At 44.1% G+C, this 19,810-nt stretch overlaps 2 protein-coding genes across 2 annotated transcripts; both read right to left on the reverse strand.

Moving 5' to 3' along the window:
• Nucleotides 1-9,750: 9,750 nt before the first annotated feature.
• On the reverse strand, nucleotides 9,751-11,075 carry LOC124683142. The gene is made up of 3 exons (XM_047217713.1): nucleotides 10,988-11,075; nucleotides 10,776-10,900; nucleotides 9,751-10,465 (listed from the first exon to the last, which is right to left on the reverse strand). Exons 1-3 carry the CDS (start codon nucleotides 10,990-10,992, stop codon nucleotides 9,942-9,944), a joined length of 654 nt encoding a protein of 217 aa, XP_047073669.1. The 5' UTR covers nucleotides 10,993-11,075; the 3' UTR covers nucleotides 9,751-9,941.
• LOC124654888 lies at nucleotides 11,027-11,912 on the reverse strand. The gene is made up of 3 exons (XM_047193865.1): nucleotides 11,284-11,912; nucleotides 11,092-11,200; nucleotides 11,027-11,035 (listed from the first exon to the last, which is right to left on the reverse strand). The coding sequence occupies exons 1-3, from the start codon at nucleotides 11,910-11,912 to the stop codon at nucleotides 11,027-11,029; spliced, it is 747 nt and encodes a 248-aa protein (XP_047049821.1).
• Between the last annotated feature and the right edge of the window lie 7,898 nt (nucleotides 11,913-19,810).

Here is a 19,810-nt window from a genome sequence, read left to right on the forward strand (position 1 = left end):
GCGAGGATTGGATGATTTTGTTGATGGGGAACCATGCCAATATGTGAAACCGACTATGTCGATAGTGCAAGATTTTAAATTCAATTGGTCACGATCTAACCCCATGGTTCGAGTACAGAATTTATAATAAAACTGTCAACTTGCCATTCAGTGATTTTTGTGCAGCAATCAGAGTGTCGCAATGGGGATCATGCGAGAAGATAAAGGGATCGCCGCAAGAGCTCTTGGACCTCTTCAAGATGATTTGTCATGGAAGAAACTTTTCAGAGGATGATGGTAAAATCAGTAGTATTCATTTCCCAGCTATTCGTTACTTCGCTTATTTCATTACCAAGTGCGTTCTAGCGAGAAAGAATGGAGGTAAAGTAACTATCCCGGATCTAGCCTTTCTAGCTGCTGCATTACAAGGTAATAGGACTTATAACTTGGGAGCTTTGATAGCCAACAGTACTTGCCACTAACCGTGAGAAGGGAGGAATTTGTGGGGGTCTCATCGCCTCTCGCTTATTAGCTATGCATAATGTGGGACCTCACCATCTTGATATTCAGCTCCCCACGGAGAAACTTGACATAGCTTCCATGATTAAGCATGAATTTCTTTCTAATTCGTCTAATTTAGGGAACCTGTCTTATAGAATAATATTTTACAAGAAATCTTGGACAAGGACTAAGAAAGTTGAAAAATTAGTAGGATTGCCCGCACCTTCTCTCGTTTAACTTTGATTCCGGGGAGGATTGGTCAGTCACGGAAAGTGCGGTTAATGCATACATCGAGGGAGGAAGCCATCGTGCACGAGACAACACGGATGAGGTCGAGGAACACCTCGACTCGTCGTCAGATGCAGCAAGCTCTTCGCATCAACACATTGGGCATGAGGAGCCTCCACGTTTTTCTTCCGCATCGGTACCTTATTATGACTACTCCATGTATGATCCACCGGCGTGGAATCCAGACCCTCGATGGGGTTGAACTCCACTTAGGCCAAAAGCCTAAGCTTGGGGGGGAGGTATACCGGCATCACTCATTCTTTGCATATCATGGTTGCTGGATACTTGTATATACTTGTTTAGTTTGTTTGAGTGGTTTTCTAATGAGAGGAAGATGATATTTGGGGAAGTGCTGCTCGAAAACAGATTCGGACTGTTACCGTAAAAATTCGTGCGCACAGCCGTAACGTTATTTTTGCGAAGCCAATTTTTGTGCAGGTTCCCCAGGTTGTTATCTAACTTTCATTAGTTGAACACTTTTCGAGCTGAGCAACGTAAGATTTTTGTAAAAATCGATTTCTATATCGTCTGTCGGGTTTTGGCAGATTTCGCCATCTCGCTTTTCTGTGTTTCTTTTAGTTTGCTATTTCTTGCTTTCACTTTGTTTCTTTCCCAAAACACAAAAAGACCAAAAATATTTCTGTTGTTTCTCTTCACCATTTGTTTATCTTGGTTTCTTGCATTTGTTTCGCTTTATTTGCTATTGCTAGTTTGCTATAAGAAAACCCAAAAAGATTTTGCTTTGTTTGCTTGTTTCCTTTTGTTCTTATTCTCAAATTCGAAAACACCAAAAATATTTGCTGTTCTTCTTTGGTTTGTAAAGTTCATTATGAGTTCAATGGTCTTCGGTGGCTGGAGCGTGGTTTTCATTTCATATTATCCAAGCTACACAAGTGAAAAGGCAATAATGACGATCTACGACAATCCGATTGTGGTGAGAGGCTGGTATGAACTCTATTTGTTTTCATTTTTGTACATATACTCATCCATGTGAGCATGCTTAGTTGGTTCATGTGAGGTATATGTTATTTAAGAAAGTCTAGTAGTTCATGATCTCTCATGATTAGCTCCAATTTATTAATATGAGTAGTATGTCATGGATGTTTGCTTGCATTGTTTTATTCATAGATAGGTATGATATTGTGGTATCCTCCTCTGAATAATTCATTTATATCGACTTGGCACATGCTCACGCATGCATATGACTGAACAAAAGTCAATTAAGCCTCAATGATTTACATTGCTTCGAGTTCTTGTATCACTTTTATGCCTCGGTTAATTTATTTTGCCGCAAGCATGATTATGACGAGTCATTGCTCTCTTGATTTGTCGCTCCCTAGTCTTTTGCTAGCCTTCACTTGTACCGAGCGGGAACGCTGCTCGTGCCTCCAAACACATGAAAACCAAGTTATTCCAAAGTGTCCACCATAAATACCTATGCATGGCATTTCAAACCATTCCAAGTAAATTCTCATGCGCTACCTTTAAAACCTTCAAAATGCTTCTCAAATTGTGTTAATGTTTCATAGCTCATGAGGAAGTATGTGGTGTTTAGCTTTCAACCTTGTCATTTACTTTTGACGGACTCTCATATGGACTAGTGGCACATCCGCTTATCCAATAATTTTGCAAAAAGAGCTGGCAATGGGATTCCCAGTCCCGAATTAATTAACTTAAATAGACACTCCTCCATGGTTTGTGATTGTTGGACGGCACCCGAAGGATTCGGTTAGCCATGGCTTGTGTAAGCAAAGGTTGGGGGGTGTCATCATCATAATAAAACTAAACTAAAAAGGCACTCCTTCATGGTATGTGATTGTTGGCAGGCACCCGAGGATTCGGTTAGCCATGGTTTGTGTAAGAAAGGTTGGAAGGAGTGCCACATAAAAATGCAAATAATTAATGGGAGCCGCTCTTGAAAGTCCGGTTGGCGAGGTAGTTGGTGTACCCATTACCATTCGTTGACAACAACAAGCACCTCTCAAAATAATTTTACTCCTGCTTTACAAATGAAAAGCTCTAGCGCATGTTAATCCATGCTTCCCTCTGCGAAGGGTCAATCTTTTACTTTTATGTTGTGTCTCCATCCTTTCTTTGAGCACTTTCTTGAGAGCACAACTGTCATTCTTAGTATAATATGCTTGTCTAAAAATATGATTGATTGTGGTATAACTTTGATGCCTTTATCTTTGACAATCACTACTTCTAGTCTTTCTATGAACTTCAGAGGTGCCCGGGCATTTATGTTTTGCCGATCAAATACAGGCAAGCGAGATACCACTCTATCATACTCTTTTATGAACATTGCAATCCTGCTTATATACATGATTCATGATGCTTATTATTAATTATTGGTACCTCTTCATGATTGACGTAGCTGTTAGATGATCTTATTTGCATGTATCTTATTATGAACTGCTTAAGTATTAGCCATATCATGAGAATATATACATCATATGAGCAAATGTGTCCGTGAAAGTTCTTTTATCGCTCGGTTGTTAATCGAATTGCTTGAGGACAAGCAATAAGCTAAGCTTGGGGGAGTTGATACGTCCAAAATGTATCTACTTTCCCGAACACTTTTGCTATTGTTTTGCCTCTAATTTGTGTATTTTGGATGCAACTAACACGGACTAACGCTGTTTTCGAAGAACCGTTCGGGATCTCGTTTTTGTGCAGAAATCCAACTTTCGAGCAAAAACCTCGGGATTTTGACGAAAGGGCCTATTTTCCCGGAATGCGACGGAGCCGGAAGGACAATTCAAGTGGAGGCCCGAGGGCCCCACACCATAAGGCGGCGCGGCCTAGGGGGCCCGCGCGGCCCTATGGTGTGGCCCCCTCGGCTGGCCTCCGACGCCCTCCTTCGGACTATTTATCGGCCTCGACCTAAAAACGCACGGGGAGAAGTCGAAGTCGCCAGAAACCCTCCAGAACGCCGCCACATCGCGAAACTCGCGTCTCGGGAGCCAGAAGTCTCCGTTCTGGCACTCCGCCGGGACGGGGAATTGGAGGAGATCATCACCGCCATCACCGCCAACGCCTCTACATCAACCAGCCATGTTTCCCCCATCCATGTGTGAGTAATTCCCCCGCTGTAGGCCGAAGGGGATGGTAGGGATTGGATGAGATTGGTCATGTAATAGCATAAGATTGTTAGGGCATAGTGCCTAGTGTCCGTAGATGGTACTTTTATGATATTGTTGCAACTTGTTATGCTTAATGCTTGTCACTAGGGCCCGAGTGCCATGATCTCGGATCTGAACATGTTATTGATTCATGAAGATATTCGTTGTTTATGATCTTACCTGCAAGTTGTATACACATGTCGTCTGTCCGGAACCAATGGCCCCGAAGTGACGAAATCGGGACAACCGGAGGGAATGGCAGTGATGTGAGGATCACATGTGTTCACGGAGTGTTAATGCTTTGCTCCGGTACTCTATTAAAAGGAGTACCTTAATATCCAGTAGTTTCCCTTGAGGCCCGGCAGCCACCTGGCTGGTAGGACAAAAGATGTTGTGCAAGTTTCTCATTGCGAGCACGTACGACTATAATTGGAACACATGCCTATTGATTGATTAGTACTTGGATACCGTTTTATTATTATCCGCAAATGCCCTGCTATGATTGTTACATGAGTTTCTCTCATCCATGCAACGCCCGTCATCCGTCCCCGTGCCTACGGTATTTTAATCCTGCTCGTTTACTATAATCACCACTCGTTGTCTTTGTTACTCTGTCGCTGTTATTTTACTACTGCTATCGCTATAAAACTCGTTACTACTAATAAACTCTTGCGAGCAAGTCTCGTTTCCAGTGCAACTGAATTGACAACTCCGCTGTTAAGGCTTTCAAGTATTCTTTGTCTCCCCTCGTGTCGAATCAATAAATTGGGTTTTACTTCCCTCGAAGACTGTTGCGATCCCCTATACTTGTGGGTCATCACGCTACTAGTTGTGTGCTACTCATGTGATGTTATTAAAGTAGTCTATTCCTCCTGCATGGTGTAAAGGTGACTAGTGTGTGCACCGTGTGGTTCTTGTCGTAGGCTATGATCATGATCTCTTGTAGATTGTGGAGTTAATTATCATTATGATAGTATTGATGTGATCTATTCCTCCTTCATAGTGTAATGTGGACAGTGTGTGCGCTATGTTAGTTCTTGGTTTATTTTGCAATGATCTATTATGCTCTAAGGTTATTTAAATATGAACATCGAATGTTGTGGAGCTTGTTAACTCCGGCATTGAGGTGCTCTTGTAGCCCTACACAACGACCGGTGTTTGTCATCCAACAAAAGAGTGTATGTAGCACATATGAGAAAGAGTTATTTATTATGCGATCAATGTTGAGAGTGTCCACTAGTGAAAGTGTAATCCCTAGGCCTTGTTCCTAAATATCGCTATCGCTGCTTGTTTCTTGTTTTCTTGCGTTACTACTGTCGCGTTACTACCGCTTGTTCTATCGTCTCGGGCAAAGCACTTTTCTGCTGCCGTTGCTACTGCTTATTCATACCACCTGTATTTCACTATCTCTTCGCCGAACTAGTGCACCTATTAGGTGTGTTGGGGACACAAGAGACTTCTTGCTTTGTGGTTGCAGGGTTGCATGAGAGGGATATCTTTGACCTCTTCCTCCCTGAGATCGATAAACCTTGGGTGATCCACTTAAGGGAAACTTGCTGCTGTTCTACAAACCTCTACTCTTGGAGGCCCAACACTGTCTACAAGAATAGAAGCTCCCGTAGACATCATGCGGCGACGTCACGACCCGAGGGGGCGGCATAGCTACAGGGCGCAAGTCACTGCAACGTCGGAAAGCCACCAACGACGTACACGCCTCGGAAGGCACGCCGGAGGCCGGTAGCATGGACCAAAGACGGCGGCGCTGCGGCCCGAAGGGGCGACGCAGCGGCAGCCCGATGCTCGATCGGTTGTAGGCGCGTGCTTGGCGTAGACGTGCGCTAGGTCGGCTGATCAGACCGACGTGGCGCATACATACCATGGCGTGGACGCCGACGCAGATCGGAATCGATGCGCTGTTTGTCGGTGATGTCCCGAGGGACGACGGCGAAGACGGACCAGCGATGGATACCACGTGGACGAGACAGCCTGCTGCGTCGCATGTAGGCGTCCCATGTGTGACGCGTGCGATCGTGCCGCGCGATTGATGAAGATCGCTGTGCCGGTCAACGCTGTTGTCGGAGTAGAGGTGCAAGTAGATGCCATCGATGGGCGACTCAATTCGATCTAAGATCGGTAAACCAAAAAAGAAATCGTCCGTCGAGCGAACAGCGGACAAAGAAGAACCGACCTATAGATCGGAAAAAACACTAAGGAAGTTGATCAACTGATCGACGGACGAACCCTCATACGGGATGCGCAGCCCCCGGAGTAGGCCATGAAGATCGACCTCCGTAGGGGCAGCGCGGAAGCTTGTGCGGCAGCTAGGTCAAGGAGCGTGCCGCTCTGATACCATGTAGAACGATAGAGAGGGAGAAAGATTGACGGAATATGATTGATGTTGTATTGAGCCTAATGAGCATATATAGTGGTACAAGACTTGGAGGCTAAGAGCGTGTTTGGTAGCCTAGATGGACCTTGACTCACATCGGCCCAACAGTTTTCGACCCGTTTGGTTGCCTGCAGGCCACCGCGTTCTTGCATGAACCGGATCTCAAAGCACCCCTGGGACGGGTCCTGGAGGAACGCCGGAATGCCTGTTTCTCCGGGGCGAGGCCCGTTGCAGCCAGAAGGCTGCACGCGTGGGGAAGGGAGGCGGAAACGCCGCGTCCATTCGGGAACACGCGCCATAATTAGCTTCACCGTTCCCCTCTCCTTCCTCTCACCCGCGACCGCACTCTAACCTCCCCCAAACTGTCACATCAGCCGGCGGTTCCCCTCCCGCCGACCAATCCACCAGACCGCCGCAAGGAGGAGCACCGATACCGGAGGAGGAGACTTCGGCGAGCAGCACCGTGACATTGGCCACCAACCTGCTCCGCAGTCTTCATCGGCATCTCGAGTTAGCCCGCGACCTCGAGCTCGTCCTCGGCCGAAACAATTGCGCTAACGACCTCTCCTTCTCACCTTCGTACTCGTGCCAGAACATGCCATTCTCGGGCATTTGCGACGACATGCACATTAGATCTGCTAGGGTTTCCATTAGGATAGGGTTCGGATTGATGTTTGCAAGGTGTTCCTCGCCATTGCTTGTTGTTCTTGTCCAGTTCTTGCTGTTCACGGTCTCGATTTGCTTAGATCTGTTACTCTAATCTCCAATTGCGGTAGATCCTTCATAGATCGGGCTTTGGATTGGTGAAACAACCAGATTGTACAACATGAATGGGAGGCAAAAAAAAGACTTTGAAGGCTGAGAAGAGAAAACTAGAGTATGACATATACGATCTGCTTCAAGTAAACTTTGCAATCAAGGATAAGCTCAAAAGGATCAGAGCTACTTGTGACAAGTGATGAATGTGTTCTAGATGTACTGTAGGAGATTTTTGTAATGTGACCTAAGTAGAATTTGTAATGTATCCTAAGTACAACTCGTAATATACTCAATTTAAACTGCTACTTGTGTTTTTTCTTGATTGAACTAGGCCAATAATTATAACCTGAGATCATAGTATGGGGAGATGATTGATCAAAACCTATGGCATGACTTAACATGACCATGCCATTGGTTCTGGTCAAACATCTCCTCCATATGTCCTCATTGTATGAGGCCTGTGATACCCTTCTTGCATGTTTCTGCTTCTTCAGTTTTGCATTGGCTAATGATTGAACTATGGCACAACGGAAGGCAGGGTACTGCCCTCAAACTTAGTCATGTGTGCCAAATTACTGGCACACTAGACTTAGTTTGCGGACAGTCCCTTTGCCTGTCGTGTGATCCTACATATGAGGCCTCGTTTTGGTTTGTCTAATGCATTGCAAAGATTCAACAAAGGCACAATGGAAGGCAAGGTGTTGCCTTCAAACTTAGTCGTGTGTGCCATATTCGTTGCACACTAGACTTAGTTTGAGGACAGTCCCTCTACTTGCCATGTGACCAAATGTATGAGGCCTCATTTGCGTTGGCCAATGATTCAACAAAGACACAATGGAAGGCTAGGTGGTGGCCTCAAACTTAGTCATGTGTGCCACAGTCGTTGCACACTACACTTAGTTTGTGGCCACTCCCTATGCCTGTCGTATGAGCAAATGTATGATGTCTTACTAATGTTATCAATGTCAGTTTTCATCTAAACTACTTGTGAGCAGGCACACCTCTAATGGCATGTGTTCTTCTGGTAGACTGAGAAGATCATGCTTGGGTCACCTGCTGAGGTTCCCAGCGAGGGACCGACGAATAAGTGTCGTGGAAAGTCAGCTAAGATCGGCCACTTCCACGAGGACGCAGGGCCGGACCACTTCCTCCGCATCATCTTAAAGCCCACCGTCGGCCGGCTCATGATCCCTAAAGCTTTCGTCAAGTGGTTCGGAAAAATTCCTTCCAACATCATCGTCACCACCAACACCGGATGCAACTGGAGGATGACTACGAGGAGAGAAGGCAATGATGCATTCATCGACTAGGGGTGGACGGCCTTCGCCATCGCCCATCAGCTCAAGGTAGGCCAGTTCCTCACCTTCAAGAAGGTGTCCTCCTTCGAGTATAGTGTGATCACCTTCGACCACACCTGCACTCAGGTGGTGAGCAGATGCCCGTACCATGGCGATGACACCAGGTGTGTCGTCTTCGAGCATCATGTCTGAAGCTAACCTGGTACCATGTCGTGTCTAGTCGATGAGCATCATGTCTGAAGCTAACCTGGTACCATGTCGTGTCTAGTTGATGTTCGTGTCTAGTGTGTTGAACTATGATCGTGTCTCCCGTATCCAAAACTATGATCGTGTCTAAAAAATAGTGTGCCGTGAACTTGTATCGTCTATGATCACTGCTAAGTTCTTTGTCGTCTAGATTGTGTCCTTGCTTGTGTTATTGATCGCTCGTAATCTCACCACTGAAGGGACGAGATAAGCAGAAGCGGATTATGGGTTGCAACCAAATAGTAGTGGCGCCGTTCTGGGCTGCTACAAGGCCTAAAAACCGATCTACCAAACAGGCAGAGCCCAAATCTCCACGGGCAAAAAACTATGTGCAGATCACCAAACAACGTGGCTTTTATGGCTTGATCCGTCTTAGACGCGCAGGGGACTTCAGTGGTGCCTTGCTTGTGTTATTGATCGCTCATAATCTCACCACTGAAGGGACGAGATAAGCAGAAGCGGATTATGGGTTGCAACCAAATAGTAGTGGCGTCGTTCTGGGCTGCTACAGATCTACCAAACAGGCAGACCCCAAATCTCCACGGGACCAAAAAAATTATGTGCAGATCACCAAACAACGTGGCTTTTATGGCTTGATCCGTCTTAGACGTGCACGGGACTTCAGTGGTGCAGGAAATAGATGCAGCCTATCAAACGCGCCCTAAGATAGCTCTCCTACTAGAAGACGGATTGCAAATTCTAAACTACTCCCTCCGTCCCAAAATATAAGGCGTCTAGTCTAAGGACTGGTCAAAAGTCAAATTTTACTAACTTTGACCAAATATTTAGAAAAATATATTTACATCTACAATATCGAATGGACATATTAAGAAAATATATTTTATGGTGAATCTATTCATATTGCTGTATATGTTTATATTTTTATGTATAAACTTGGTCAAACTTAAAAAACGTTGACTTTTGACTAATCCTTAGACGTCTTATATTTTGGGACGGAGGGAGTACCAAATACATGCACACAGAATATATCTAACAACCATGATGCGCAAGCAAGTATACCGTTGAACGAAAAGCATCAAAAAACAAGCTAGTGTGCTAGCGTGGGAATATGTGCATGCATTTCAGGGAAATTTTAACTAGTGCAACGCATAGCCAGGGAAACATTTGACCTCTACTAAACTAGTACAGTAGAAAACAACTAGGGATACAGTACTGACCACAACACTACCAGGAAAGCAAAAGCCTGAACTTCTTTGCAAAGGTGGTGCACGCAAAGGTCGACCAAGCTTGAGGACCAACTCAACTTCTTTGCCTGTTACAAAACGTCCTGCAGAACTGAAGAGTTGGCCGAGAACAGCTGAAGGCCAAGATCACCTTTACACCATGGCGACACGTTCATGACGAGCTCGGTTGTGGCATCTTGTCCGCCTCTCTACCACTTGCTGCTGCCGGGCCAAGACCTGACCCTATCATCTCCCCACGCATTGCAACGACTACAGCGCCTTCACGTTGCAACTCTTGGATGAATTGCTCGATTCTCGGACCCCGCTGAACCACAAAACCAAACATTGCTCCTGTAGAAACAGCCAATCTCGAGTGGGTATGTCCATGGTTTGCAGACGCTGTAGCATCCATAGTTGGATCTCTAGTAGCAGGACTCTGGGTGTTGGCTCTAGGCAAAGAGGGATTCTGTTCCTGCTCCATACCTTGCATCTCCGATTCTTCTGGAGCTTCAAGTCCACCGTCCATGTTTAACCCAGTAAGATGGTGAACTTCTTTGCTCACACTGCAATGTGAAGCAAGCTGTTCTCCAATCTCCTTCTGTGCACAGTGTCTTCTCCCATGTTGCGCTTCCACTGTGGCAACCTTACTTTTTCTGCGCTTGAACACCGCCCACAGGTATGGTTTCCCTTGGAAGGCTGCAATAGAAGAAGAGAGCATGGTAAGTCACTTAACAGATGAGCCAAATATTACAATGTAGTGAAAGTCAGTCATGCCGGTTGATGAAAAATTATATTATTTCTTAAGGATGATTAGTATAGCTACACTAGAATACAAATGCTGTCAAATATTACAATGTAGTGAAAGTCAGTCATACTGGTTGATGAAAAATTATATTATTTCTTAAGGATGATTAGTATAGCTACACTAGAATACAAATGCTGCTAGAAATCAGGAACAGGACATTTCTGGGACAATTATATTTTTAGATAATAATAGAATACATACTTTTGTGTTGCTCAGGCAGTAGAATAGAAGGAAATATGAGCATCTCAGCTTCGGCAATAACAGCTTGTAAGACCATATCATTCTCCACAAGTTCCTTAACTAGTTGATCCAGGTCTGCATCTTGCCTAAGGACAAAAGTCAGAACTATTTGATTCTATATGGTGAAATAGGTAGAGGCGATGCAAATTGATCTTAGACAGTAAGCAAGGTACCTCATTTTGCAGGGCAAGAAATACAAAGCAATGTTGTCATCAGTGGGCCTTGATGCCTCAAAGCTCTTAGGCCAAGCCTCCAACCTAGGAAGCTTATTTACTACAATCTCTTGCTGCAAGGATTCTGCCAGGTTCCACGCCTCCTCACAGCATTTGGTTGACAAATGTGCAGCCAATGAAATATTTTTGTTGCTGCTTATATTAATGGTTCCGCTGTTGAATAAACAAACATAAAATTAGCATACAGGTTAAGTATCAATGGCACTTGGCATTGGAAAAGAAAACATATGTTTTACCTCCAAACGTGTTCATCTATGGGCAGGGAACCATACTGTTGCAGCATTAAAGATGCAGACAGAAATGGACTAGAGACTTCGGTAGAACATTCCTTCACAACAACCGTTTCTTTTGTCAATCTAGCAGTACCAATTTCAACACCTGCCCGATTTTGATCACCATCCTCGTCGTCTTCGTAGTCAATGAGAATAAGTTTTCTCCTACGTTTTTTTGGCCTACAGCTATCAGGTTCTTCACTATCATTGTCTTCATGTGTCTTAGGGTTCTCTTCCGGCAATTGTTCTGTCCTTTTCCTCGAGTTTCCACTAATGTCTCCACCATCTTCTACAAGCCTAATGCTTTGATCTTTAAGTTGAATGGAGGAGTCCATTGCTTCGGTAAATCCAGCAGTACCTTTTTCAGCACATATAAGATTTTGAGCATTGTCATCATCCTCATCATCTCCATTTGTTATAAATTTTCTTATCTTCTTCGACCCTTGAATCTCAACTTCACTATCTTCACCGTCCTCATGTGTCTCGAGCTTCTCCTCCATCCAAGTTCTCTTAATCTTGTCTTCATCAGTTCCTCCATCCTCCGAAAGGCCAATGCTCAGCCTTTTAGTATCAAGTTGAATGTTCTTTCCCATTGATTCCGCATGTTCCTCCAGGTTGCTAACCATGCATGGTACCTCGACCATTTGGCAACTTGAGAGGTTCTTACCAAGTAAGGAAACACGATGGATTGCCGTGTTGGCTTGGCTACCCTTAGACTTTAAACTAGGATTCGAAGTTTCTATCACCACCGGGATATCTTCTTTTTGAACTTCATCATTCACAATTCGTGATGTAATCCTCGATTTGCGTAACATGGATGATGGGTGCAATACATTTGAAATACCTAACCTAGAACTTGAGTCATCCTTCAACACCGAGGAAATTCCATCCCTAAGACGAGAGGGCCGAGACTGCCGAGACTTCAACGACTCGTTGTTCCTCCCCAAAGAAAGCATCCCATTGTTTGGCTTCTTAATTTTCGTTGGAAGAGAAACCATGTGATTGTTCATCTTTGAGGAAGAAGAGCTAGGCATCTCGATATTCTCTGACGGAGAGGCTTCGGTGCTATTGTTTAGCCTTGAGGAAGTGGTCCTAGGCTTCTCAATATTCTTGAATGGAATGGCACCACCATTTGTATTCTTTTTCGGAGAATACCCGTGGTTCTTTGGCCTTGAGGAAGATGGCGTAGATTTCTCTACATCATTTTGCAAATGAACAATCCCATTGTTCGGACTTGACGAAGACTTCGCAGTTCTCCCAAAAGAAACCACACCATTGTTTGGCTCTAAGGAATAGTGCCTAGAAATCTCACTATTCTTCTGAGCAATCCGTGAGGAAGAGGGCATAGATTTGCCGGTATTCTCATGTGAAGATTTAATTCCATTGCTTGGTGTAGAGGAACAAGTCAAGTTATTTGTGTGAGGCGCTGACATAACATGACTAGACTTTCTTTTGGAAAGATGATCATCACCTTGCCTACCACCATTGTTATATGTCCTTGGCATCGATACCCTATAATATTGCCGAGTTTTGTTTAACTGTTTGCGACACTTTTTCATGAGTTCACTTGGTTGCTTCTTCATGGAGGGCTTTCGCATTCTTGGACAAAAGCCATGGCCACCATTGTTTCTCATCTTGATGAGAATAAACTAGGTGATAACCTTAATTTATTTTAACACGAAGACAAAACACAAATGTTCAAAGCCACAAATGTGTCCAAGCAATATCTACAACAAAAACATAAGCTCACACATAAATACAATCATTTACAAAAGATAAATTTTCTATAACGAATTAACTTTTTGGTAGAGTCTCTTAGATGGCTTCATATATATGCTATTTTCTGCAAGACAATATGAAATATTTGAGTAGATTTCACTTCAACCAAGTATCTACAACAAAATCATAAACTAACAAAAAGAGAGTGGATTTTGTACACCCACGCATGGGTGTGGGTGTTTCCGTCACCGTCCATTGTGCTTTGAGATTCGGATAAAAAGAGGAGAGAGAAAGGAATCTTTCCATCTACCATGGTGGGCACGAATCTCAAAGAATAAATGGACGGTGATGGAAACACACACACCCATGCGTGGGTGTACAAAATTATTTCCGCTAACAAAAAATCATTTTATAAGTAAAATTGTATATAAGGGGAATTTTCTAATTTGCCACACTTTTCTTTGCACTTCTATCATTTGCCATTTTATATCTCACTGACATGTGGTGGTCATGTGGCAAATAATAGACACTTTTAAGAAAAGTGTGGCAAATCATAAAATATTACACAGTGTTTTTGTTCATAGGTGTAATTCCTTAGTATATCTTAGCTCACAAAAGTTTTGCATGTAAAAACATTTTGCTTGCCCATGTAAATAGGACAAAAAATGTCTCGTGGAAAGCTATTTTGGAGCATTGGAAATTGTCTTTCTTTGCATAGGCCACAAAAATATAATTGTTTTTTCAAAACTTCGTGTGCAAGCATAAAATGTCTGCAAGTACAACCCAATATTTTCCAAAAAAATATACATTTTGAGATATGTTTGTCCGGCAGCGAGTGCATCTACACCAATGAGCCAAAATGAATTTCCATATAATTAATGAAATTCTTGCTATGATTTGTTAGATAGCTTCAAATATAGGTTATTTTATTAAAGACAGTATGAACTTTTGAGTGGATTCCACTTCAACCAAATATCTTAGGTGATGTGATTTAAAAGTTGAGTAGATTGCACATTGTCAATGTTTTGTCAAAGTCCTCGCAAGAAAAGGTCATGTAAGACAAAATGTAAAACTCTTTATTAGGGCACACAAAAATTTGTACTTTATGTGAGTGTTTTTTTTGAAAGGAATATGGTAGGGGAAGCCCATACCGTGATTTTGTTTTTAAATAAAAAGAACCCAAATTCGCGTCACTGGAGACTTGAACCTGGGTGGCTGGTCGTACATCCACTTCCCTAACCAAGTGAGCTAGGCTCACTTCTTATGTGCCATCTATTATGTGCCACATCACCATATGGGTTGAGCTCCAACCCTTCACTTTGATATGGGCTCTTTCAATTACAAATTATCAAATCCATCATAAAGCTAAAAGATGGCCCAATTTGATATAATGAAAAAAAGATAGCCTCTAATTAAAAAATATTTACATAGTAAGAGCTTATGTTATTCATAAGCTCCAAACATTGTCTAAATTTCTAATTAATTTGCGAAATTCCTAATTACTCCTCCATCCTCTAATTAGTGGACGTTTAAGTTCAAAATTTATACATAAAAAGTGTACATGTCTCTTTTCAATGAACTTTAAAGTAGGAAAAAATGCTTCTCTCTAATCACATAGGAATCAAGACCAATAACATTTGCACATAGTCTACTTGTTTTCTACAGGCACTTAGCTCATTGGATAAGGAGAAATTGAAGAGGTGAGAGATGGTGGATAATAATTCCCAATTCAAAATCCTTAATATGCCTTGAAAATCCAAAAGTACACTCTTTTACGGAAAGAGGAAGTACGCTAGAAATTTCAAAAGACAAATCGGCAAGTCCAATCGAATTACAACATCAAATAAAATTAGGAAAATCATAGTTTAAATAGTCAATATGTTAGATAAAACCATGCAATGAACTTGTTCAATAGATTCTACCAAAAATACTTAAGTTTCTATTATGCTAACCTCTATCTCATGTATGGATGTTTTAAACTAGTCTTTTTAATATACCAATTTTGAAGAATACTTCAGTTCGTACTTAAAATATATACGCATAAAAAGATTAAAATTCAAAAATGTTGTATCGAACAATGATGTTTTCTTTTTCTTTAAGTTTAGCTGCAAGAGAACATCCATAGTTGGTATTTTTTATTTTATAAATACATACGGGTTCGTTTGGATGTTTGATTTCAGCCTAGGTATTGGATATTCGGATGGATTGAGGCCCAAATTCCAAAATTGAGGGCGTTTGGATGGTCTAGGTATTCGACATGTGCATTCAGGCCGAATATTCAGTCTAAATTTTTTTGCCTACGTGGCCTCGTCTCGAATGTCTAGCTAAAGAGCTCAACATCTCCAGGTATTCGCTTGGCTCCTCTTCTCCCATGTATCGGTCGGCTGAAACCCTCACACGAGACAAACTAATACCGCCAGCGGCTCCGCTCGCTCCTTCCTCGCCTCTACCGATGCGGGACACCGCCGTCTACCTCCTAGCGTTATTGCTCACCGCCCCCCACCCTGAGAAGAGGAGCGGGGAGACAAGTACCTCGCAGGAGAGCGACATAAGCGGCGGCGGGGCAGGTAGTCCGGCTTCTACTTCCTTCTCCGGCAAGGCACGGCTCCGCAAGCCTCCATCCCCACTGTCCTCCTTCTCAGCCTCCTCACCTTCTCTGGCTATCGCTCCCTCTTCCTAATTCACACATCGAACAGCCAGGGCAGCCCCTCCGCACGCACAAATCAGAGCTTGGCCATGGATTCCACACCGGCCATCCCACCCGTCTGCCTCACCTCCACCAAAGCAGACATGGTGAACAGAGAGCAGCGACGCCATTGACTTGCTCCGTCCCAGGTTTGTCGCAGACGGCAGCGAGCAACAGTCGAATGGTGTGGAAGAGCTCAGCAGGTGAGGCGCGGATGACCTCCCGCCGACCAAGAAGCAGCCGGAGCACCAGCAGAGCACGTCTTTTTCGCCGCTCGTGTTGTTCAATTTTTTTGGATAGGTTTAGTACTTGTGTATATTCGCGTGTTGTTTTGTTCCGAACTATATACCGCATTCACCTTGTTCTGAACTCATGTAATGTAGGAGTACATAACTGTATAATGATCAAAGTCTCATAGAAATACAATTCATCATCTTTACCATCCAAACAACATTTAGCATTCAACTTGAATATCTAGTCTGGGTTTTGAATATCTAACACATCCAAACAGAAATATTGATATTTGCTCTCAATATCAATATCCTAGGTATTGGACATTCAACCAAATACAATGTCTAGCTCCCCAATGCAAATATTCAAACAAAGCGTAAGGAATGTTTTGATTTGTTAATTGATGTATTTAAGCAAGCATTTAGTCTCTCAGCTCCAATCTATTTGAGAACTTTTATAAAACTCAATATGGTTTACAGAAAATGTTCTAATCAAATTTTATGAAGTTTGATTAAAGACAAAGTTATAAATTCTAATTATTTGTAATAATATAGTATATACGGTATTATAATAAAAATGTAATAAAAAAGCAACAATGACAATTATATGCTACAAATCAATTAAATATAAATGTATAGACATATTTTTTATTTCGCTGCAACTTCACTATTGGTCTAAATCAGGCTTAACAATTAGTGCCACCTAGGAACCATCAAAAAGTATGAAAAAACGCATGATGCTTAAAATCAACTACATAAAGAGGCAGAAGGTATGCACCCTAAATACAAGAACACACTTAACAATATAAAGCACTTGGGAGACAAACATACATTATAATCTATCTATTTCATGAAGTGAGTTAGTGCTCATGGCTTGCAAACATGTCTCATTAGGTAAGGCCTAAATTAAATGTGGGTATTTCACATCTTCACATGCATAAGGGTTGTAGTGAACAATGTAACATGATCCGTGAAGTATGGGATAAACCATCACTACAACGAAAGGACCAAATTTGGTTAACGCCAGCGCGCGTGTCAAAGGTACCACACTGGTGGTAACTGTGTAAAACAAAAGATGGCATCCAAGGCCACGATCCACCAATCGGCCACAAGCATGAAGTGAGAAGATACTAAAAAAAGAATAGTACAAATGACGACGCGTCGAGCGGGGCCGCCCTAGAGCTCAGCCCGACCAGGAGCACCACCATGCCCCCCTTGTGCACCACGTCACTGCCCCACTCCTCCACCTTGGAGCTCCCTACCACGCACTTCAGCGACACCACCAAGCCCACCCCCGTCGCCACCGATTCTCCCTTCCTCTCCTACTCCATGCCGCTCAATTCCCCCCACTCAATCCACGCCTGATCCGCCAAATCTACATATGGAGTGTGGTCTAGATGTGCAAACGGAGCAGCACCGGAGGGAGGGAGCTAGGGAGGGAGGGAGGAAGAAAAGATAAGAGAGAGGGGGAAGAAGGTGGAGTGGATGGGGCGGTGTGTAGTGGGTAACGTGTGTCTAGGTCGTGTGTGTGGCCCACTTTTGCCATTTTTTGAGCGTACTACCGCCGGCGTACCCCTTTGCGCCCCTTTGCGACGCCAGTTCTAAATATATACCGCCAGGAGGACCAAAAAGGGATCATGCCCCCAATACCACCAGCATACCGACCCTTTGGTACGCCTTACTACCGACGTACGTACCCAATAGAGCTAGCATACCACTTATTTGCTGCACCGGCAGTACAAATTTTGCTACAACTTATTTCCTACTAGTGCATGGATTAATCAGACCAATCTCCACACCAGATCTCCACAGCAGATCTAGACACGTTTCGTGTGGTGGGCAAGCATATTCTTATGTGTTGTCTGATCGAGCAGCACCTAATAGATCCGCAACGTCTTGGATCCAAATCCCACTCCAGTCAATCAATTCCCCAGCAAACTACAGTAGATCAGCGACTGCAAATCCTTCCAGCAGTCAGACTTCTCATCCCCCAATCATAACAGAGCACGGGAACAACAACGCATGCACATACATAGAAGCAAGCCAGAAGGCAGCCAGCAACAACAAATTCATAATCCAGGAGAGGAGGATGCGCATTATCAAGAATATTACCTTGCAGCAGTACGACTGCTCGATCCAAGAACTGCTCTGCTCCGGCAACGAAGAAACAGTACCCAACCGCAGCAGCTCCCAACTCCTGCACCCAAGAACTTCCCTGTTAGATCGATGCAGAAACTCGCCGGCGGAGGGTAAGATCGATGCACGAACTCACCGAGAACTCGCACTCGCCTAAGAAGGAAGAAGAGCGCCGCCCAAAGACGGAACGCGCGCGCCGTCAGGTGTACCTCCGGCTCCGGCTCCGGCCAGCAAGAAAAACCCTACCGAAACCTCAACGCAGGGCAGAGGAGGAGGAAACAACCGAGCAGGAGATCAGAGGCTCGGGCCGCATCGCTTTATAGGCGGTAAGGTTGCGTGCCGCAGCCGGAGACCGGGGAACGGAACGCGGTGAAAACGGAAGGCCTTCCAATGCGGCGTCGCTTAATTACCGCCTCGGCGTCTGCTGGGATTCCGGACGGGAATCGGTGCCGTTTTGATTTGATGTCGCAGTAACTGCGGCGTAGTGGAGGTGAGGGCAGCTGATTTACCGGAGCGCGTGACATGTACAGTACATGCATAGACGACGAGGCAACTGTACGTGCGCCGAGGCCTGCACGTCCTATCTTATCCGAGCCACAGCGAATGCAGCTTTGGGCCACAGAGGCAAGACGACACGTCTAGTCTTCTAGTCTTGTCTCGTATGCTTTTTTTTTAAAATACTATAAACATTTATATACTGCTAAGTTTAGAAAATTATCACAATGGTTCCAATTTTTATGTTAAAGACTTCACGATACCACTCCTTAAACAATGTTTATTACTCCCTTCATTCATTTATATATGATTTCACGATATCTAGCTCTAAGGGCATCTTCATCGGCGCGACGCATTTCGGTGTCCGTTTGCGTCGCGCGGCGGACGCTCGACAGACCGTTTTTGTCCGCGCGTCCGTTTGCACCTAGGGGTGGCTCCAGCGGGCCGACGCATTTTCGCGTTTGCATCAATTTATGAAGTTTCCAAACAATAAGGAAATCAACAAAGTCATAGTTATTACATTTAAAAGTCGACATGAAAACAAGATAGTATTTCTCTAGGCACGATCTTCATGGCCAGCCAATGTCCACTGATGCTCAATCAGATCCGTTTGCAGCTGTTTGGAGATGTTCTCGTCAGTGACTTCTACATTCCTATGTAGATAGTCCTGCCAAGATGAAGCTCCAGGAAGTGGCACAACCAGCTCACCTTGGAAATCCCATTGGTTCTCATTGCGGCCATCAGGACGCTCGTTCTCAACGATCATGTTGTGCATAATCACGCAACATGTCATCACCTCATGCATGGTCTTCAGCGACCATGTTCTTGCCGGGTGACGAATAATTGCCCACCGAGCTTGGAGCACACCAAATCCGCGCTCCACATCTTTCCTGCAAGCCTTTTGCATCTTGGCAAACCTCCTCGTCTTCTCGGAGTTTGGAGTACGGACAGTCTTCACCAATGTGGCCCAGTCAGGGTAGATGCCATCGGCAAGATAATATGGCTTGTCATATGCATTTCCATTGATCTCATAGCTCACCCGGGGAGCTTTGCCTTGCATGAGCCGGTTGAAAACCGGTGATCGGTGCAACACATTGATGTCATTGTTGGAACCGGCCATGCCAAAGAATGAATGCCAAATCCATAAATCTTGAGATATGACAGCTTCAAGGATGACAGTTTTTCCCTCCTCATGCCCGCTGTACGCACCCTGCCATCCTCATGC

This window comes from Lolium rigidum, chromosome 1 (genome assembly GCF_022539505.1).
Source record: "Lolium rigidum isolate FL_2022 chromosome 1, APGP_CSIRO_Lrig_0.1, whole genome shotgun sequence".
Taxonomy (NCBI): Eukaryota; Viridiplantae; Streptophyta; class Magnoliopsida; order Poales; family Poaceae; genus Lolium; species Lolium rigidum.

Coding starts and splice junctions, on each gene's coding strand:
- LOC124654888 (XM_047193865.1), bottom strand. CDS start 11,912: ATGGGAAAGAACATTCAACTTGATACTAAAAGGCTGAGCATTGGCCTT. Junction 11,201..11,283: donor ATAGATGAACACGTTTGGAG/GTAAAACATATG, acceptor TTTATTCAACAG/CGGAACCATTAATATAAGCA.
- LOC124683142 (XM_047217713.1), bottom strand. Junction 10,466..10,775: donor ACTGCCTGAGCAACACAAAA/GTATGTATTCTA, acceptor CTTCTATTGCAG/CCTTCCAAGGGAAACCATAC.